At 44.8% G+C, this 17,732-nt stretch overlaps 1 protein-coding gene across 1 annotated transcript in view; it reads right to left on the bottom strand.

Annotated features, from left to right (window-relative positions):
- The window catches only part of LOC138513089 (uncharacterized), a 410,124-nt gene that overhangs the window by 247,638 nt on the left and 144,754 nt on the right, over positions 1-17,732 (bottom strand). Inside the window, exon 3 of the mRNA XM_069627758.1 lies at positions 5,571-5,879. Coding sequence (XP_069483859.1) covers positions 5,571-5,879 — 309 coding nt within the window. The remainder of the gene's footprint in view (positions 1-5,570; positions 5,880-17,732) is intronic.

Genomic DNA, 17,732 nt, shown 5'->3' with positions numbered 1-17,732 from the left:
ATTCTTGCGGGGATATTAACACATGGAACCTATGAGAGTACTCCATGTTTTCATCTCTTTACACGAAAAGTGCTCACTGACAGCAAAGTACTTTGAATACAATTACTGTTTCTTGTTATTCAAAATGTTGACCGTCAGAAAGTATGAAGTAACGAAGACCATGTATTGGGCCCTGCTTATATTTCTTAAGGCCGGCCCAAGCTGTATGTCATTCTTGATGGGTCAGTGTCTGTGCTGTCTCGTGACTTGCTGTTCTTACTGTGATGTCTGTCTAGCATACTCTTCTAAAAGTGACTGGAGTACCTGCTTGATTTGGACTCATGTGCTAAACTCCCACAAACTGACTGTTGCTGCACTGATATCTGATGCCCTCTGGTGTTGTGACACTTGTCTCTTGCAAGGTGCACATTTAAACCATTTTAAGGGGTGATTCTTGTCTACCCGGATGTAAAGGACAAGTAAAGCCTGATTCCTAAGGTGCCAAGCTGATTGCTGTTTTTGCATTGCAAGTTGTGCGGACAAAAGACCTATGTTAAAGACTCCCAAAACCCTGTAATATGCAGTATACAAGGGAGAGTGTCCTTGCTGACGCTGATATGATGGTGGAGATGGACAGGGAAGGGGGCTGAGGAGAGGACACATACACAATTGGCAACTCAATTCACGGAACTGATTCTGTGGCTGTTTCTTGAAACAATGCTACAGTTTAGTTTAGTTAAGTTAGTTTAGTTAGTTTATTTATAGAGCACGGCCAAACCCTCAGGTAGCTGGGTGCATAATCATGCGGACAACATAGTTACATAGCGTTGTGCGAAACAATAAAGGGTACATACATTCAATGTAACAAATATGGGTACAGTGAGAGGAGCAAATTCAGTAGAGGGTGAGGACCGGGTTACATAGTGGTCCGTTTCAAGATATGGTTAAGTTGTACGGTAGATATTGGTGAGACAAGGATGGTGCGTAGATAAGGTGGCAACTTGTTAGGTAGAGAGCCAGGATTTCACCATGGCTCTGAATGGCCAGAAGGTAGCTTCCGATCTGATAGCAAGAGGGAGAGTATTCCAGCTTTGAGCTGCAAGAACAGGGAAACTGGAGCCTCCTGCTGTTTTTAGATTGAATTTGGGAACCTTTAGTTGGTGCAGATAGAGAGTTCTGGTAGGTCTGGAAGTGCTGTGTCTAGAGAATTTGTCAGATAGGTAGCGAGGGGCACTAGTGACAGTTACTTGTGTGTAATGGCAAGGGTTCTTAACTTAATTTGGTCACGGATGGGGAGCCAGTGGACTTCTTTGCTGGCCGTAGAGATGTGAGCCTTACGCGGGAGGTTAAGAGCACATTTTAAGGCGTTATTTATTTAGAGTCTGGAGTCTGTTCAGATTTTTGGTCGTGGTGCCCAGGAAGAGTGTATTACAATAGTCTAGTTTAGACAATATCAGCACTCTAGCTAACGTGAGACAGCTGGAGGAGGATAAAAAAGGTCTGCAGGCATTGATAAGTTTATTGGTCCAGGTGGTAGATGAGATGGTGGCATTTATTTGTTTTTTTAATGATAGAGTGGAGTCGAGATACACACCTAGTGTTTTGACCTCTTTGGATACTTTTATAATATTGCCGTCAATGGTGAAGGATTGGTACCTAGAGTCCAATTTATTGAGGCGAGCCTGGGATCCTACGATAAGCAGTTCTGTCTTATCGTCATTTAGGCAGAGACTATGTGTGGCCATACAGGCTTGAATTTCTAGGTAGATTTCGTTTAACTTTGCAACATCTTCTTTGTAGCAACCAGTGAGTGTGATGAGGACCTGGGTGTCGTCAGCGTAATTAGTGTAGCTGACACCCAGATCGTCAAGACAGTCAAAGAGAAGCTTAGTGAAGATCTTGTAGAGTTTGGAGAAATGCAGGAACCTTGGGTGACTCCACATTGGATTGGGATAGGGTCAGCAGCCGCTGAAGGGGCGAAGACCCTAGTCGACCTGTCAGACAGAAATGACTGAATCCAATTGGTGGCATTCTGGGAAAATGGTGGTCAACCAGATCGAAGGCAGCGGAGAGATCCAACAGGAGCAGAATGGCCAGATTGCCCTTTTCTTTGGCTTCATCCATTTGGATTTTTAGATCCAGGAGGGCGGTTTCTGTCCCGTGCCTGGGTCTAAAGCCGGATTGTTGCAGGCCTAGGAGGTTATTTTCTTCCAAATGTTGTTGTATTTGGAGGTAGGCTACCCTGTCTAATATTTTGAGGGGAAAAGGGACCTTTGTGATAGGTCTATAATTAGTGGGGATGTTAGGTTCTAGATTAGGTTTTTTGTTCACAAAGTTTTTTGTTCACAAAGTGGTATATTCGGCACCACCCACGTGTCCTATATAATAACCACATCCAATATATGACCCCTAGGGCAATGTCTCTTTACTGCAGCATTTGTGTACTTCACTTTTATTGAGACCAGAAACTTGATCTTGGTTGCACTGTATTTCTTAGTGCGCTCTTTAGAACAGCTGTTACCATAACATAGGCCTCAGACAGTTCCCCTTGATTACCTATGCCATGCCCAGCTACGCTGCTTAAATTGTCTAATATCTATTGCAAATGCATTCACTGTAATTGATCCCTGTGTTTATGTATATAAAAAACCTGTTTTCGCTGACTTTATGCGGGGCCTTGAAAAAAAACATAATAGAATGGTGGCAGGGCGGTATTGAACCAACAGCTCTTGACACCAGTAGATTGAGGAATTTCCAGGCGTGCAGCCTATCTAAGAGCCCACCAGTGAAACAGGAATGATGATCACCTGATCTGTTATGTGTCTGAATTGACTTTTTCATCACACCTTGTGCAGTACAGTAAATGAGCCAGCCACTTCTGGCAATAAAACCTCAACTGCTTAAGCGATTCAGGTATTAAATGTATGTTAAGCTCAACAAATTCACTAGAATGGAGGCCTGTTTTCATACCCAGGTAGTAGGGTAGTTGTGTCTAACATAAAATAAGTCTTTGGCCCTCATTACAAGTTTAGCAGTTCAGAGAAAAGTGGTGGTAATTCCGTTACTGCCACTTTTCCTGCACCCTCAAACTAGAGGTTTGGAGGTGGGGGTTGACTAGTTAACTTCCCGCCTAGAGCTGGAGGTAAATCAGGCCTCTGCCAGCAAAAATCAGCCAGTATTACCAGCACCAGTAATACTGGTGCCAATAATACTGGCAGTCCTTTTGGACGCCATAAAATGGGGCATTACTACCGTTGCCAGCACCTGTAATATCATGGAAATTCAGAGATATCAGGCACCAGTAACAGTAGGTACGTTTCCCGGTATTCTGCTGGAATTACTGGTGGGATACCAACAAACATATAATGAGGACCTATGTGAAAAAACATTTAGATAGATAAAAAATCCAGAGGACTACTATTTGACATGACTGTATACAGGCAAGACTGTTAAATTGACCTAACAAAACAGAAAACAGGGCATACAATAAAAAACCCTCAGTAAGGTCTACAGTATTCCTGGGAAAAATAGTTTGGCACTACGGACTGACCCCCTGGTTTCCAGTTGATTGAGGGGTTCACCAGGCGATTATTCTGACCTCCAATTGACCTAGCGCTACGTTGTATGGTACACACGATAATACATATGTGCTGTAAGGGGTGGACCCCAAGGCCTTAAAATGTGCCCTTACTTTAGCCATTGGCCAGTGATGTTGGCTGTTTACAAGTAAGAAATTGTCTGCTGCAAGCCCTATGAAGAATTGAGGGATAGTACATTTTAATGCTTGGCTAGAAGCTTGCAACTGGAAATACCACTGTATGTGTGATGAGGATAAGGGATGCAGGCGCAGGTGATTGGATACTTCTTGAATGACAAGGAGATACATATTGGCAAAAGGATAGAGAGCATCTGGCATCCTCTGTCATTTATCAGAGGTAAATTGTAGCCAACAGAGTGTCAAGATTTTGCTGGTGAGGTGGCCAGTTCAGCCGATCAAAAAGAGCGATATGTTCTAAAGGCGCTTTGAAGTTTAGTATCTTCTGCATTAGCCTAGTGCAACAAAGTGGCCAGATGGTTGGATGGGGTGCTTTACAAACCTTATACTAAAATAAAGTCGTTTTCTGCATGCAGGCATGCAACATATAAAAAGTCTATATATAGAATACAAACAGAAATGCTAAAATACAGAAAATGCTCACTGCCTTGTATGGCTATACTACGTTGTACACCTGGTCCCTATTGTTAAGGCAATCAATCCAGAAATACAGCCACAGTGCCGGCTGGCTTCAGAAACCAGTGTCTTGGGCCACCATAATCAATGTTGTGGAGATTTCCTCCTAGAATCATGTGGTGTTGAGGATCCAGAGCCCAACCGATTTATTGTTTCACCAATCCACAGCTGATGTAGTGAACTCAGGAGCAAGAGCTCTTTGATCTTTGTGTCATGTTGGGCTGACATCATGCTCTTGCAGAATTCTATGGCAGCACAAACAGCCTAGATGTTGGGATCTCCTATGTCACCCTCAGTTAAGCTTTATTTGGCCAAGGCAGCCATGATGGTTAGTTATGCTGAGGAGACTCAATGTATAAGCTAATAATCCCCACTCTTTCCTACTTTGCGGGAGGTTACATTGACAAATATCTCATTGTCCGGAAGGTGGACGGGGTGTCCAATTGCCACTCATTTAATCAAATGATCCAATTCACACTTTAGTTTGTTTTTATCTATTTATGTGTGTCACATTTTCAGGTTATACAGGACAATTCTGCAGAAGAGCACTCAACGAAAAGCAACCACAAGAAAAAAGACAAAGCAGCTTTATACCAAAGACTTAGGGCCTCAATACGAGGTGGGCGGTAAGGGGTTACCGGCACCAGTAAGGATGCCGGTGCCGGTAACCCCTTACCGCCCAATTACAAGGTTCCCTAGCGGGACCCGCTGAAAACATTGGGGTAGACCAGAAGTCCTTAGCGGGTCCCGTTAGGGGACCAGGGAGCTAATAACGGGCCCGCCATTTGCAGGCCCATTATGAGCTCCTTCCCCAGTCTCATTGAGCCCTATGGGGGCTCGAATGGGAATGGGGAATGGTCTTCAGAATGGGGACTTATCGGGTCCTCCAAGGTTGGAATGACCCGGTAAGTCCCCATACCGAGTCATGTTTTCTTACTATTGTACCGAAAGCCCTCTCTGTTCTCCAGGAAAGTTGCCTTGTCACCGCTTTCTTTGGGCTGGGTGAATGGGGAGGTCATTAATTATTCCTGCACCTATTTTTAACTATACCTGACCCCCCCAACCACTTATCTGCCCTCCCCCAAAAAGAATTAGATGAACTTTTGTGCACGTTTAAATTGCAGGCTTTCAAATGCCTGGCAATGAAAGGACATCATACCATAAAAAGTACCCTTATCCAGGAGCTATGTTACATCACAAATAACATATACAAAAGTAGTACATGCAGTTGAGTCCATGGGTGATTTCCCCCCCTGAACCTACACCATACGGAACTATGACAAATTGACTGATGGAATACTAGTTAACACTTTTTCACATTACACATCAGAACAAAACACTCATTAATATGTGACAATACCTTCATGCTTCACATCAGATATCCTGATGGTCCTGTTCCATTCTCCTGTTACATGCTTTGCGAAGCAGATCACCTCCGTCCCATTGACGCAGCCTGTGGTGGTCACCAGCGCTCTGCCCGTCATGTTGAAGGTGCCGTCATGATTCTTCATCAGGTGTGTGTTGTTCTCGAAGTACTGGGATTCTCCACATGTTGAGATCATCGAAAGGTTGATGGAGGATGGATAGAACTCGCTTACTACACACATCACCTGCTCCACTAAGGGGTCTTCACCAGCAGAAGATGAAGAAAGCCAAACTCTGGGGGTAGCTGCAAAGAAGATATGGTTGATCATACAACAGGGCCATAGGTATTTGGACATTTGTCAATTACTGTGAAACCCTCAGCCCCCTTACTTTGTGAGGAAGTGGGGAACACTATAAGAATGTTCCTGCTTGGAAAACGTTCTTTTGTACTATGGCTTTCACCTTGGGGGGTGGCCATGGCCGGTAACAGCCCGCCAGACAAAGCCAAGGTTGGCCCAATTGAAGTGAGGGCTTCACTGATGGCTGCGGGCCATTACCGGCCTTAGCTACCCCCATCGCGGGGGTGAAAGCCATTCACGCCCCAGAGGTTGATCTGTGGTGTGAATGTTTTTTTTCTTCCGCTGGAGATTGGCGGCGCATGTGACACCAATTTCCAGAGGAAGAAAAAAAAAACAAGATGCTCGCTGCCATAGAGAAAAGTGACTAAGTCCCTTTTCAATGTCTAGGCCGGTCGGAGCAGGAGATGTGCCGGACAGGAGCATAACGCTCCGGTCCTGCAGTTAAGTGGGGAGGGAGGAAGGGTGTGGGGAAGAGGTTTAGTTTGGTTTTGGAGGGCTGGGGGTGGGGAAACAGCAGGGAGAGCCTTCCTGTTGCCTCCCCACATTCAAAAACAAAAATAAACTTGCGCCACCCAGGAAGGGCATTGGGTGGCTGGAAACAATGGGCAGAGGATGTATGTTCTCGCCAGCTGTTCCAGCCACATGATTGGCTCAGCGCCCTTCCCCGGGTGCAAATGTTTCATATACTGTTAAAAGTTTATGGTGGCTTTAGAGTTCTCTTATTACCATGGTCTCTAAAACGGGTCAAATTGCTTTTTAGCCATGGCCAAAATGATGTCAATCCATCAAAATTGCATGAATAGTAACATCACATGACTAATGACATCTAATCCAGTTTATGGTTAATAGAATTAAGCAATAAGCCCCGAGCCGTGGTGGCATTACAGAGTTAGGTAATGCCGTGGGGCCCATATAGTTACAGGCCCGAGCGAAGCAAAAAAAATGGTGCTGGGGAAGGGAAAACGGAGTCCATTTTCCCTTTCCATGGCTGCTATCGGGGGCTGAAGCGCTGGGGCAGAAGTGTTCCCAGCGCGTTCGCTCCCGAAAAAGGGCCAAAAAGAAGGTAAGTGGGGTTTGGATGGCAGGGAGGGGATTGTTTAGATGGGGTGATCGGGGGGAGGGAGTGACAAAACTCTTACCTGAATCCCCACGGGGGGATAATGGCAGCCTCCAGCCGTGTGGTGGCTCGGGACGGGGATTACTCTGTTCCGAGCCTCCTGACTGGCTGAGGGGCTGCCACAACCCCTGGCCGGGGACAAAGGAAAACAAGGCCTGAGAGGGATTCCCGTCGGGTAAAGCCCCGGCGAGGGCAAATCAGATTGAATTTTACAATCTGTTTGTCCCTCGCCGAGTACTAATAAGAAATAATGACGTAAGTGGAGAAAACACAATTTTAGTTATCAACCATATTTTTACTAGGGTATAACGGGGATAGACCAAGCAGTACCAACGGTTCAGACTGGGACAACAAATAAACCCAAACAGCAAAATAAAAAGTGGACCACGCCCATTATCCCGTCAAAAGTGCCCCACTTTTTCAAACTACAAGTAAAATAAGTTTGGATAGCAAACGTTGTAAACTAAATCTCTTCTAGGAACTTCTGGGAACTATCAATTTCGGAAAGTAAGACAGAGTGAGGTTACATGAACAGGATTACACTGGATTACGCACTTTGGTTATGTGTTGAGCCTGGGATTTTAATCCAGTCTGCAATTTAGTCACTTGACCGCATTGTTTTGCAGCTCTGTTTTACAGGGCAAGACAAACTATTTGTGACTATTGGGTTTCACAAACTAAAATAATGCTCTGTTTTATAGAACAGATATGCAATTTGCGAAATAAACAAAGATTGGCCTTAGTGACAGTATAGCTAAAGCCATATAAAAACAAGTTATGTAAAATGATCATGATTGTAGCTTTATTTCCCCATCAGAAGTTGAACACTAAAAGCATCATAATGCAAAGTGATAGGAAACATAAAACAACCCTCAAAATGAACACGCTCTACCGAAATTAATCAGTAGGACAGAAGCCAACCCATACTTGATACATGCAGACTCTGCTCCCACACACATACCGAAGACAACAGAAAATCCCTGCATGTCTCTGTTCTGTCCCCTCTCACAGGCCAGAGATTAAGACAAGTGAAAACATATGGCTCACAGGAGTGCCACGAAGGAGGATGTCACTGGCAGTGCCTTCAGGAAGCACATATATTCCTTTGTAGTTTGACTCAAATGATCAAATAGTCCTTATCTTATTTCAGAGTGATAAAATGCCTCTCCCTGAAGCTGATGGGCTTGAATGAACATGGGAGGGTGCATGATCATCTAATACAGATAATTGATTAATGTATTATGATGGAAGTCTCTAGTCACTATTGTCCTGTTGAAAGCTGAAAGATGTCGGTATACATAGAGATGTACAGACATTATAGTTACTTCTATACATATACAAGCACATAAATAAGGTTTTTAAGTCCTTTTAACGTGACTGACGATGTTGCCTCTGACTCAATGTAAGAGATGGATGTTGCCATAGACTATTTTTAATTTCGTTTGATCGTGAATTGGTATGGTGGTGAGAATATTCCATGGTGTATGAGAAGACAAACTGACTCGTCAGGTACTCTTAGAGAGCCGGCACACTCACACACTTTCCTATGGGCCTTCACCTCCTGCACCATGGTCAGATGCAGTCATTTTTCACTGTCTTGAATGTGCCATATTTGTATTTGCCATGTTTTGAGCACAGGACAAGGTGGGACTCCTGAGCATACGACACTCTCGAGCTTGCCCAGCAAGAGACGACAGTTCCGCTCACAAGTATCAGGACCTTCGGTGGTTAAGTCTCTTTTGTACAAAAAGCCTCTTGCCTCCGAGGACCTGATGCGTTCAAAATAATTAACAAAAAGTTATTTTCCGCATGTAAGCTAGGTGATGACTTTTCACCCCTGGATCCCCCTCTTCCGGGCTCAGATCCACAAAACGTTCCTTGCGATATCAGGACCTTCGGTGGTTAGATCTATTGCTTCTGAGGGCCTGTTATGTTCAAAATTATAAACAAAAGTTTCTTTCTGATTGTACATGGGTGATTATTCTTCACCTCTGGGCCCCCCGTCTTCTGGGTTCAGACTCTTGTTGAATATCAGCCTCCATCCTGGGGTTCACTCTGACTTGTATTCAAAAGATTTCTCTGTTGCATTCATTTGTCGGTGGGGTGATGGCTTTTCAACCCTGGATCCCCCTCTTCCGGGTTCAGACCCCTCTCGAATGTTAGCCTCCCTCTGTTGGGTTCCCTACATTTTTTTCCAAACAATCTCAACTGTTGCATTCACAAGTTTTAATGTATTTTTAAACAATTCACTGTGGACCTCCCTCTGTCTGGTTAACTCTTGTCAACACAACGTTCCTTTTGTTTTCTCACTTTTCGGGATTCATCTCCCTTAGCTTTCCAATGGTTTGTCAGTCAAAGACTTTCGACTGTACAGAGGATTTTTCTAGACCTCTGTATGACCACTTTGACCTTTTCCTTGCGGCTCACCCAAGGCCGGTACCATGGTAGCAGGTGTCTCTCTCTGTCCTGCTTCTCAGCATACGCATGCTCCGTGTACCGTTGACATCTTCTGCAACACACGCTGGCTATTGTTTGCGGTCTTACGATTCCTTCCACAGAGGCTTTGTGGGTCTGGGTCTGAAAGGGCAAGGTCGCTTCTCTCCTTGTCACCCTTTTGATTCTTGCCGCGTTTCTCCTCTTGAACTGCCGTGCTTGGATAGCTGTCTCGTCGTGCCTTCTGCCTTGCTTATAGTGTGCTCCCGTCCTCCACCTTTTACCCCTGTGGGGAAAGGAAAGGACTGTCAGTTGTGTGTGGTTCGGTTCAATTGCCTGACTTTGCCTGATCCTTGTGTTGGGACATGTCAGGTAAACGGCTCTGTTGTTAGTCTGTTGTTTTTCACGGTATAGGAAAGTGTTTATGTTGAAAAAGGGGGGGGGGGTGTTAAAGTTTCTAAATATCCTGCTGGGCATGATGGGGAAAAGGTGTTATATGGAATTATAACCCTTGTACTACCGGGGTTGGTAAACTCAGAAGGGTGAGATTGGTAGGGTTTGTGAAACAAACCGGAATGACCAGGATTATTATCGTGAAATGAACAAGGGGAGATTGTGGGAACAGTAGTGTTTTGTAAAAGTAGACTGCGTGTTCGGGAAAGAATAATCAGAGAGACATGGAGAAAAATGACTGGGAGGGTGCAGATATACAATGGGAAAACAGGGCTTCTGGGAGATGAAGTTTCTTAGTGCAACAGGGTTTGAGTTCCTAAAAAGGCCTCAAGGACATAATCCTCTTTGTCCTCTTCCATGATGGAATACTGGATATCACCTGGGGTTTTCCCCCAAGAACAACCCAGGGCTCCCCTACAAAGATGATCCTCCCTTGCTCGTCCGACCCCAGGGTTGGGATCTGAGAGCATCAGCCCTTCCCTGGCAACCTGAATAAGGGATTCTCAAGGTCTACTTGGGAGAATACCCTCAGGTTTCTCACAGGGTGTACAGCAGAAAGTACATATGGCTCTGAAGATCCCTTTACAGTGATTAAAAAAACAGTTGCTCATGGTGTTAAGTAGGGATGTGTGCTTTTAGCAATTATGCAGATATGCTTCACCCGCTGCAGTACTCTACGATTATGCTCTCATTTTTTCCTCTAACTGTGAGTGTCCTTTACATCTGTGCCGTTGCTTTTGTTGTGCTCGCTTCGCATGGGTTTGAGACATGTACGTCATATCCTTTCCTTGGGCGATTTGTTAGAACATTTCAAAATCTTGATTTTTTTAAATTATTATTGTTTTTATTAAAAAGTAACGGTGTGTTTAGTTTATACAATAAAAATGTACATTATCATGTGACAAACAAAAATTAGATATATTGCAAACAGCGCAGTCATTTACTAGAGTTATCCATCAAGCTGTCATAGGACTAGATCCATTAGCACACAAATTCCGTATTCCCATTCGAGCCTAAGCTGTAACATAAGTTAAGACTATCCTCATTGTCACTCATAAGTCACGCCGTCCTCAGACCGTCAGGGCCCCGTGGGAAGGTACCTCGACCTCCCTGATTGCTCTCCAATCTGCTTTTCCCTGCAGCATTTTGTTTTTAGTTTCCTCCAATATGTGTATCAGCAAGGTTGCAAGGGCAATTATTAGGCTCTTATTCGTAGTCATCATCAGTCTTACCCAAAGGTTATCTGATAGTACCCGGGAGATCGAGTGGGTAAAGTCTCCCAGGAGACAGATTCTTTTGTCTTGAAATGCCAGGCATTCCAAGACCAAATGAGACAGGGATTTAATTGGAGCTAGGCCACAAGCACGACAGACTTACATTTCTCTACAAATCTGAAGTTTTGGCCCCACAACTCCTATCGTCGGGAGAGTATTCAGATGAAATCTTAGATAAAGATCCCTGTGCTTCTTGGAAGGACATGTTTGTATATAGGATTTTAGCTTGATTGAAGGGGTGCGAAGGTGTTCTTGATTTTGACAGGTGTCTTCTTAAAGCAGTTTCTTTTAATTTAGACATTTTGATCCGTCATGATGTCCTCTACTGTGTTGAGTTCATCGTTGTGAGCTTTTTCTTGTTGGGAATTGTGGATTCCCTGTTGCATTTGTTGGCATTTCTTTTCTTTGGTGTTTGATGTTTGTGTTTGTTTACTAGATTATGAGATGTGCTTCCAGTATCTGTCTGTTACTTGCCTCTGTAGGGTCTTGTGTTTTCTAGCTGGGATGTCTCATCAGTTTGTCTGAGCAGGTGTTCAGTGGAACGCAGTGGTCTTTATTGCTGGTTTGTAGAGGTCTCTACAGTACTACTTTGGATACATCCCCCCCTTGCACTGTCACAGAATGAGGTAATAGATGGCACATCTGGAGTGGATTGACAAATCTGGAACCTGAGTACTTTTGGGGTAATTTGACTTTGACTAGGTCCCCCCATATGAAATATTCTGTTTTGACGTGACAATGCATGCATTGTAGTAGGCCCTCCTATTCTGTTGTTCTCGACCACCCTTGGATCTGATGGATTCCATGTTTGGAGTTGATGCACGTCATGCTGCAATAAAGACTATGTTTGCAGCTCTGCTCTCAGGGGATAACAGGGTGGCTGCCATGGTTGAGCTGATATTACCCGTGTGTAGGTATTGCCCGTTGAACAGATTCTTGCCCAGAAGCTCCCAATAATCTGACATGTTGTAGTATATCTTAAATACATCTGTTCACACTCTCATCTTGACCTTTGCCTTTGGGGTTATTAAGAACTGGTTTTAGTAGTTGGATGCCCATTGACTGTGAAACAGAACTTTGTCATGTGAGGCAAACTGCCATTGGCGGATACTAAGTGATTTGGACACCCTTTACGTTGAAACATTTGGACAAGTATTTCTATGTTGGTGTAGGAAGTACTCTTTGGAAGAAAGAATGCTTCAATCCATTTTGAGGTGTAATCCATGAGGTCAAAGGCAACGCATTGGTGTAATGGCATGAAATTGATTATGCCTGTGAAGTCTATTCCTATCTTTCCCCACATCTTACACGGCCAAAAACACATGTGATCCGAGGGGTTGATGTGGAGAGGCCTTTGTAGCCCTCCTTGCAAGTGAAGCAAGAGTTGATGGTGTTTTCAACATCTCTGTGCATAGCCGGCCACCAGTATTCCTCATGAAGGTGACGTTTTGTAAGGGTGATCTCTGTGTCGCCCTCACGTGCCATGCGTAAGAGGCAGTTGTGCAACAATACTAGGGTAGTGGGCGTATCATTGCAGAGCTGCAGTGCACCCTCTTCTGACCATCCATCCTACATTTTCCAGTAGAGTTGTGAGCTGAGCTCTAGAGACCACTCAGAAGGCCAACCCTGGCAAGTGAATGGAAGGAGGTGTCTGGTGGAATCATCTGCGATTTAGTCCTCCCCTGCCGATTGGCTAGTTGCACCATTAGTGTTCCACTCTGCATCAACGGCATCCGTACAGGTTGTTTTATCTGGAGGTAGGGGCAACCTGGACAGGCAATCAGCTTGCTTGTTTCCCCAACCCTGGTGTATGAAATGTCTCATTTGAAATCTGGAATTTTCGCTCCAAGGTGAGCCAACCTAAACGGTACATTCTTAATGCCATTTGGTGGCAGTATATGTGCCAAGGGTTTATGACCCTTTCTGAGTTAAACTCTGCCACCTCAGACGTAGATGTGAAAGTGTCCCACTACCCGGGCACAGGCAAGCTCTTCTTGCTCTTTTTTTCAGGAACTGCGAGGAACCCGGAGGTGATCGTAACCATGTGTTTCTCCGTGCCCACCTTTTGTAGCATAACAAACCCAACACATAGAATGGGGCATAAAAAGCCAGGATGGTGAAGGATGTGGGCCAATGGCCAATGAGATTTAGTGTTATTTTTTAATAGGGTGGGGGGTTCTGATTTTGTGGTTTGCAGTAGTTTGTAGTAACTTTGGTAGAATTTGGAGTAATAACCTGGGAGCCCTATCTGGGTGCTTAGTTGGTCTTTGCACTAGGGTAAAGGTGCCGTTTGGATGGCCTTCACCAATGCCATTTTGGGTTGAGTCCATTTGCAGGACAGTTTGTGCCCAAGGTATGTTGTAGAAAAATTCACATGTGTCTGCTTGTGGAGTCCTGTCTGTTTGTAAAGCGTGCAATTGTGTTGCTCTTGAGAGACCTCATACACAAGACTGTAGTTCTGGAACAATATAATATCATATCCCTGGAAGTAGGTGGGTGACAAGACTTTGAAAACTGAAGCAGCCGATGAAGGTCTGAATGGGATCCTTGTCTAATGAACTCTCCATTTGAAATGACGGATGCATTAAGCACTTTGAATCAATATTGTATTACGGTTATTATACCTCTTTTATCATGTATTGATATTTATCCTTTTATTAAGTAGTATCCCTACACATGCTATTATTCTTATTTTAAAAAGAGACATTTTCCTTAAGACTTCATTGATGCATGTTTTATCTCCTGATATATGAATTCGGTATGCTGCATTCACATATGACATAGATGTATGAATTATATATCTCATTAACTATTTTGTACTGACTGGCTGTATTTGACTGTGATGGCTTTCATTTAAAATAATAAAAGTGTAAACCTAAAAAACCACATCTTCAATCTTCAATCAAGCTGTTCACTCGCTTAGCTCATATACAGCGTGTATGCATGGATTGGGCACAGTGTTACTCTCCTTGTGGACCAATGAACTTCAGAGTTCTCTAGAGCACAGGGTGAGGTGCTGTCTGGTTCCTACCTTTGCAACAACAGTGTTTCATTCTGCCTGGCGACAACTATGTGATGTATTGTGGGCATCCCGCTGTTGCCTGCCTGCCTCCCACAGCAGGCCCCGTCAACTACCTACTTGACACTGGGAAGACTACTCCAATCTCATCCTCCAATGGACTCTCCTCTGACTCACTGTTGCACTTAGAGCATGCGCACTGCGGATGCTTCTGTTCTCCCTGATTCTAGCAGCGCTCTTCAGCAGAGTTCTGAACATGCACCCAGAGGCCCACTTCCTCTGGCTCTCTAACTCGCAGCTTTAGCTCATGTTTCTTCCACTATTTTTGCTTCTCTGCTCCCTGGGTTTAATGGCCAACAGAGTTTTGTGCACACGGCAGCCACATCCCTTTGCCTGGTTCCGGGGTTCATTGCCTCCCTTTCTTCTCGGTGCTCCACATTGTGCAGCTCCATCTTCTAGTCTGTCACACTATCTTCTGTGCATGCACGCGTCCTCTCAGTGCTGACTACTAAAGCAGTCGCAACGCCATTCTAGCCGCACTACCTCTCTCTCAGCAATGGCGTGTTCAGGGAGTGGGGTGGCACGTGCTACAGCTGAAATCTGATTGGCCACCCCAGGAGCCACGCCATTATCCTAAACTATGATGATTACATGTGTGTGCGCTCGTACTTCATGCCACCCCTCTTGGGCCACCCCAGTCAAAAGAGTCTGGACACGACACTGCTCTCAGCGCTTCTTAATGATTCCTTATTAGTGTCACAACTTCATTACAATAAACATAGTATATGTACATATTAAACAAACCATATGGTCAATATGAAATAGTGCCAAGGAGCAGAGTTCAATTAAAAAAAAAGAGAACAATTAAAGAATTATTTTAGAAGCTATACTGCATTACAAGTGCATCTCTCGGCCCACCAAATTATGAGGCCTGTGTTGGGTAGATGTATGTGATATTAGCAGCCATTAGGAATACTGTAGGTCTAACATAGGTTTTGTTGGCTGGAAGGGTTCTTGGATATTGATCTTCTGCTAGTCATCAACATACACTCTTCTGTGGTCTGATGAGCAAGATAGTATCATAATGTGGGGTTATCGTTGATATCAACAGCTTCTCATTCCATTGCAAGATTTTTGTTTTTTGGGCAGGCATAATAATCCTGAGAGGCTCACTTCTGAGATTAACTTTCTCCCCAGTTTTTAATACTCACAGAAGTGGAGATGAAAGTGTGCGTGCACACAATGGGGCACCACCAATCAGGTGCCAGTGAGGAACTCATAACAAGGCATTCTGTTATGCCTCACAAATAGGGCTCTGTGGATGTCTGTAAACATGAACAACAAATGCTTGAAGGTTGCCTCTGCAACATTATTGTTATTATTAGGGTATTTATTCAGTGCACACTTAGCTTCAGGAAGCGACAGAGCACTTTACAATCATGGACGGAGAACATGGTGAGGGAAGCAGAGAAACAAGAGAGTGAAGTGAAACAACAGGGGAGGGGAAGACCAGGCAATTTGTCAGCAAGAGATCTAGAAGCAAGGGCGGGAAGGGTGGGGATCAGATCACCCAGTCTGAGGTAGGGTGGTGAGTGGAGGGTGTGTGGATCTAGGTATTTAGGGAGGAGTCATTCCTTGAAGAGGAGGGCCTTGAGCTCCTTCCTGAACTGTAGAAGCCATGGGGCGAGTCAGATGTTGATGGAGAGGAGGTTCCAGAGTCTTGGGGCATATCCAGAGCAGGCTGTCTTCTGCTTCTTTCCCTCCTGCACCTGTGGAGTTCAAGTTTGCACATGCCCTTACTTCTGGTGGATCATTGACCTCTAGAGATGCTGTGTTTCTCAGTTAGGTAGCTTGGGGACAGTCTTGTAGCAGGACTTGAAGGCGATACAGGCTTGCAGGGGGAGCCAGTGCAGTTTTATGATGGTTGGGTGATGTGGCCAGGGTGGTCGCTCAAAGGACTTCTGAAAGGGTATTGCCTGCATGCAGGTGGGAGAAGAGCAAGGCTTGGACAAAATATATGAAGTTGTTTTCTGAGATGAAGGGCTTGATTTTCCGCAGGAGAGAAAGTTGGTACCAAGCCGTTTGTTTCTTCCTTGCAATGTGCTGTTTGAAGAAGAGGTGTCTGTCGATTTCTCTGTTGATGTTGAAGCCAAGGAACTTTGCGATGGTAACCACCTGGCGTGTGAAGCCCTCAGTGTACGTAGCAGAGAGCCAGGTCTGGATATCCAGGTGTTTGGTGTTGTTGGTCAGCAGTAGGAATTCAGTCTTGAGGGTTTAAACTTCAGATAGGCGCCAGATATCCGCAACTGGATCAAAGAGAGGCAGGACTGGAGCCTGTGGATGTCTTCAATGCAGCATATCTTGAGGTAGAGCTGCGTGTCATCTGCGTATTGGTGGATGTGGATGTTGCGTGGAGCAAGGAGGGTTCCACGTGGTTCCATTTAAAGATTGAAGATCACGGTGGAGTGGATGGGTCCATGCAGGACTCCAAAAAATTCAGCTGACCCATGCATGTTTATGTGCACATAGGGCTCCTGAATCACAACATGCAACGAGGAGCTGTGAGAGTGTGCCGGAACATGCATCATCAACTGAAGAAAACAATTTTGATCAAAGGCTGTCCAGTACAAGAAAACATATTTTTTCTTTATCTAGTACTTGCTGTAGCTGGACATATTTTGCTTTATTCTAGCACATGTGTGGTGCAGTAGAAATGGTATTTAATTCTGGTTTTAGCAAAGGCCCCTACTAGAAATATTTTGTAAAACATACTATTTCTGATTCCATGCACTGGTGAATGTGAATTTTCTATTTCTAGGGTTAGTTCAGGTAGTGTTCCCCAATCCACACTAGTAATGAGAAAAAAAACTATTTCCACTTCTAGAGATGCAGTCATAGAAAGCATCTAAACACTTAAAGAGGACTGAGTTTTTGTTTTTACAAACAAGGACAGGACTATGCCCTCCTACCAACAACAAACCTTTACCCTAAAGTCCTGACACCTCTAACCTACACCCTATAAAAGTCTCTGGGCCTCATTACGACCCTGGCGGAGTGGGTTTACGCCAGCGTTATTCGCGGCGGACCCGTCCGCCCTACTACGAGTTCCCGTAGCGCCATGGAACATTTTCCGCCTGGTTTTTCCGGGCGGAGAAATCCATGGCGCTACGGGACCTTGTTGTTAATTACGCCACCGTATTTTACGGTGGCGTAATTAACGCCTTCCCCACTCCCATTATACCCTATGGGGCAAAAATGGGAATGGGGAAGGGTAAAATGGGGGATGGGGATTTACCGCCCCGCCAAGGTCGGCATGGGGCGGATAATCCGCCAACCTCCATGGCGCTATTGGCAGCTTTCCGCCGTGCTCCGCGGTGCATTTAGCACCGCGATTTCCGCCAGGGTCGTAATGAGGCCCTCTGTCCCCAAGGGACCACCCCTGAAGAGATTATCTCAGAACTGAGAACACAATATAGAACGGCACAATATACAAATTCCACAG

The sequence above is a fragment of the Ambystoma mexicanum genome, chromosome 12 (assembly GCF_040938575.1).
Source record: "Ambystoma mexicanum isolate Mex_15411 chromosome 12, UKY_AmexF1_1, whole genome shotgun sequence".
NCBI lineage: Eukaryota > Metazoa > Chordata > Amphibia > Caudata > Ambystomatidae > Ambystoma > Ambystoma mexicanum.
The sequence above is the reverse complement of the archived record's forward strand: the minus strand, read 5'-3'. Positions and strand labels throughout refer to the sequence as shown.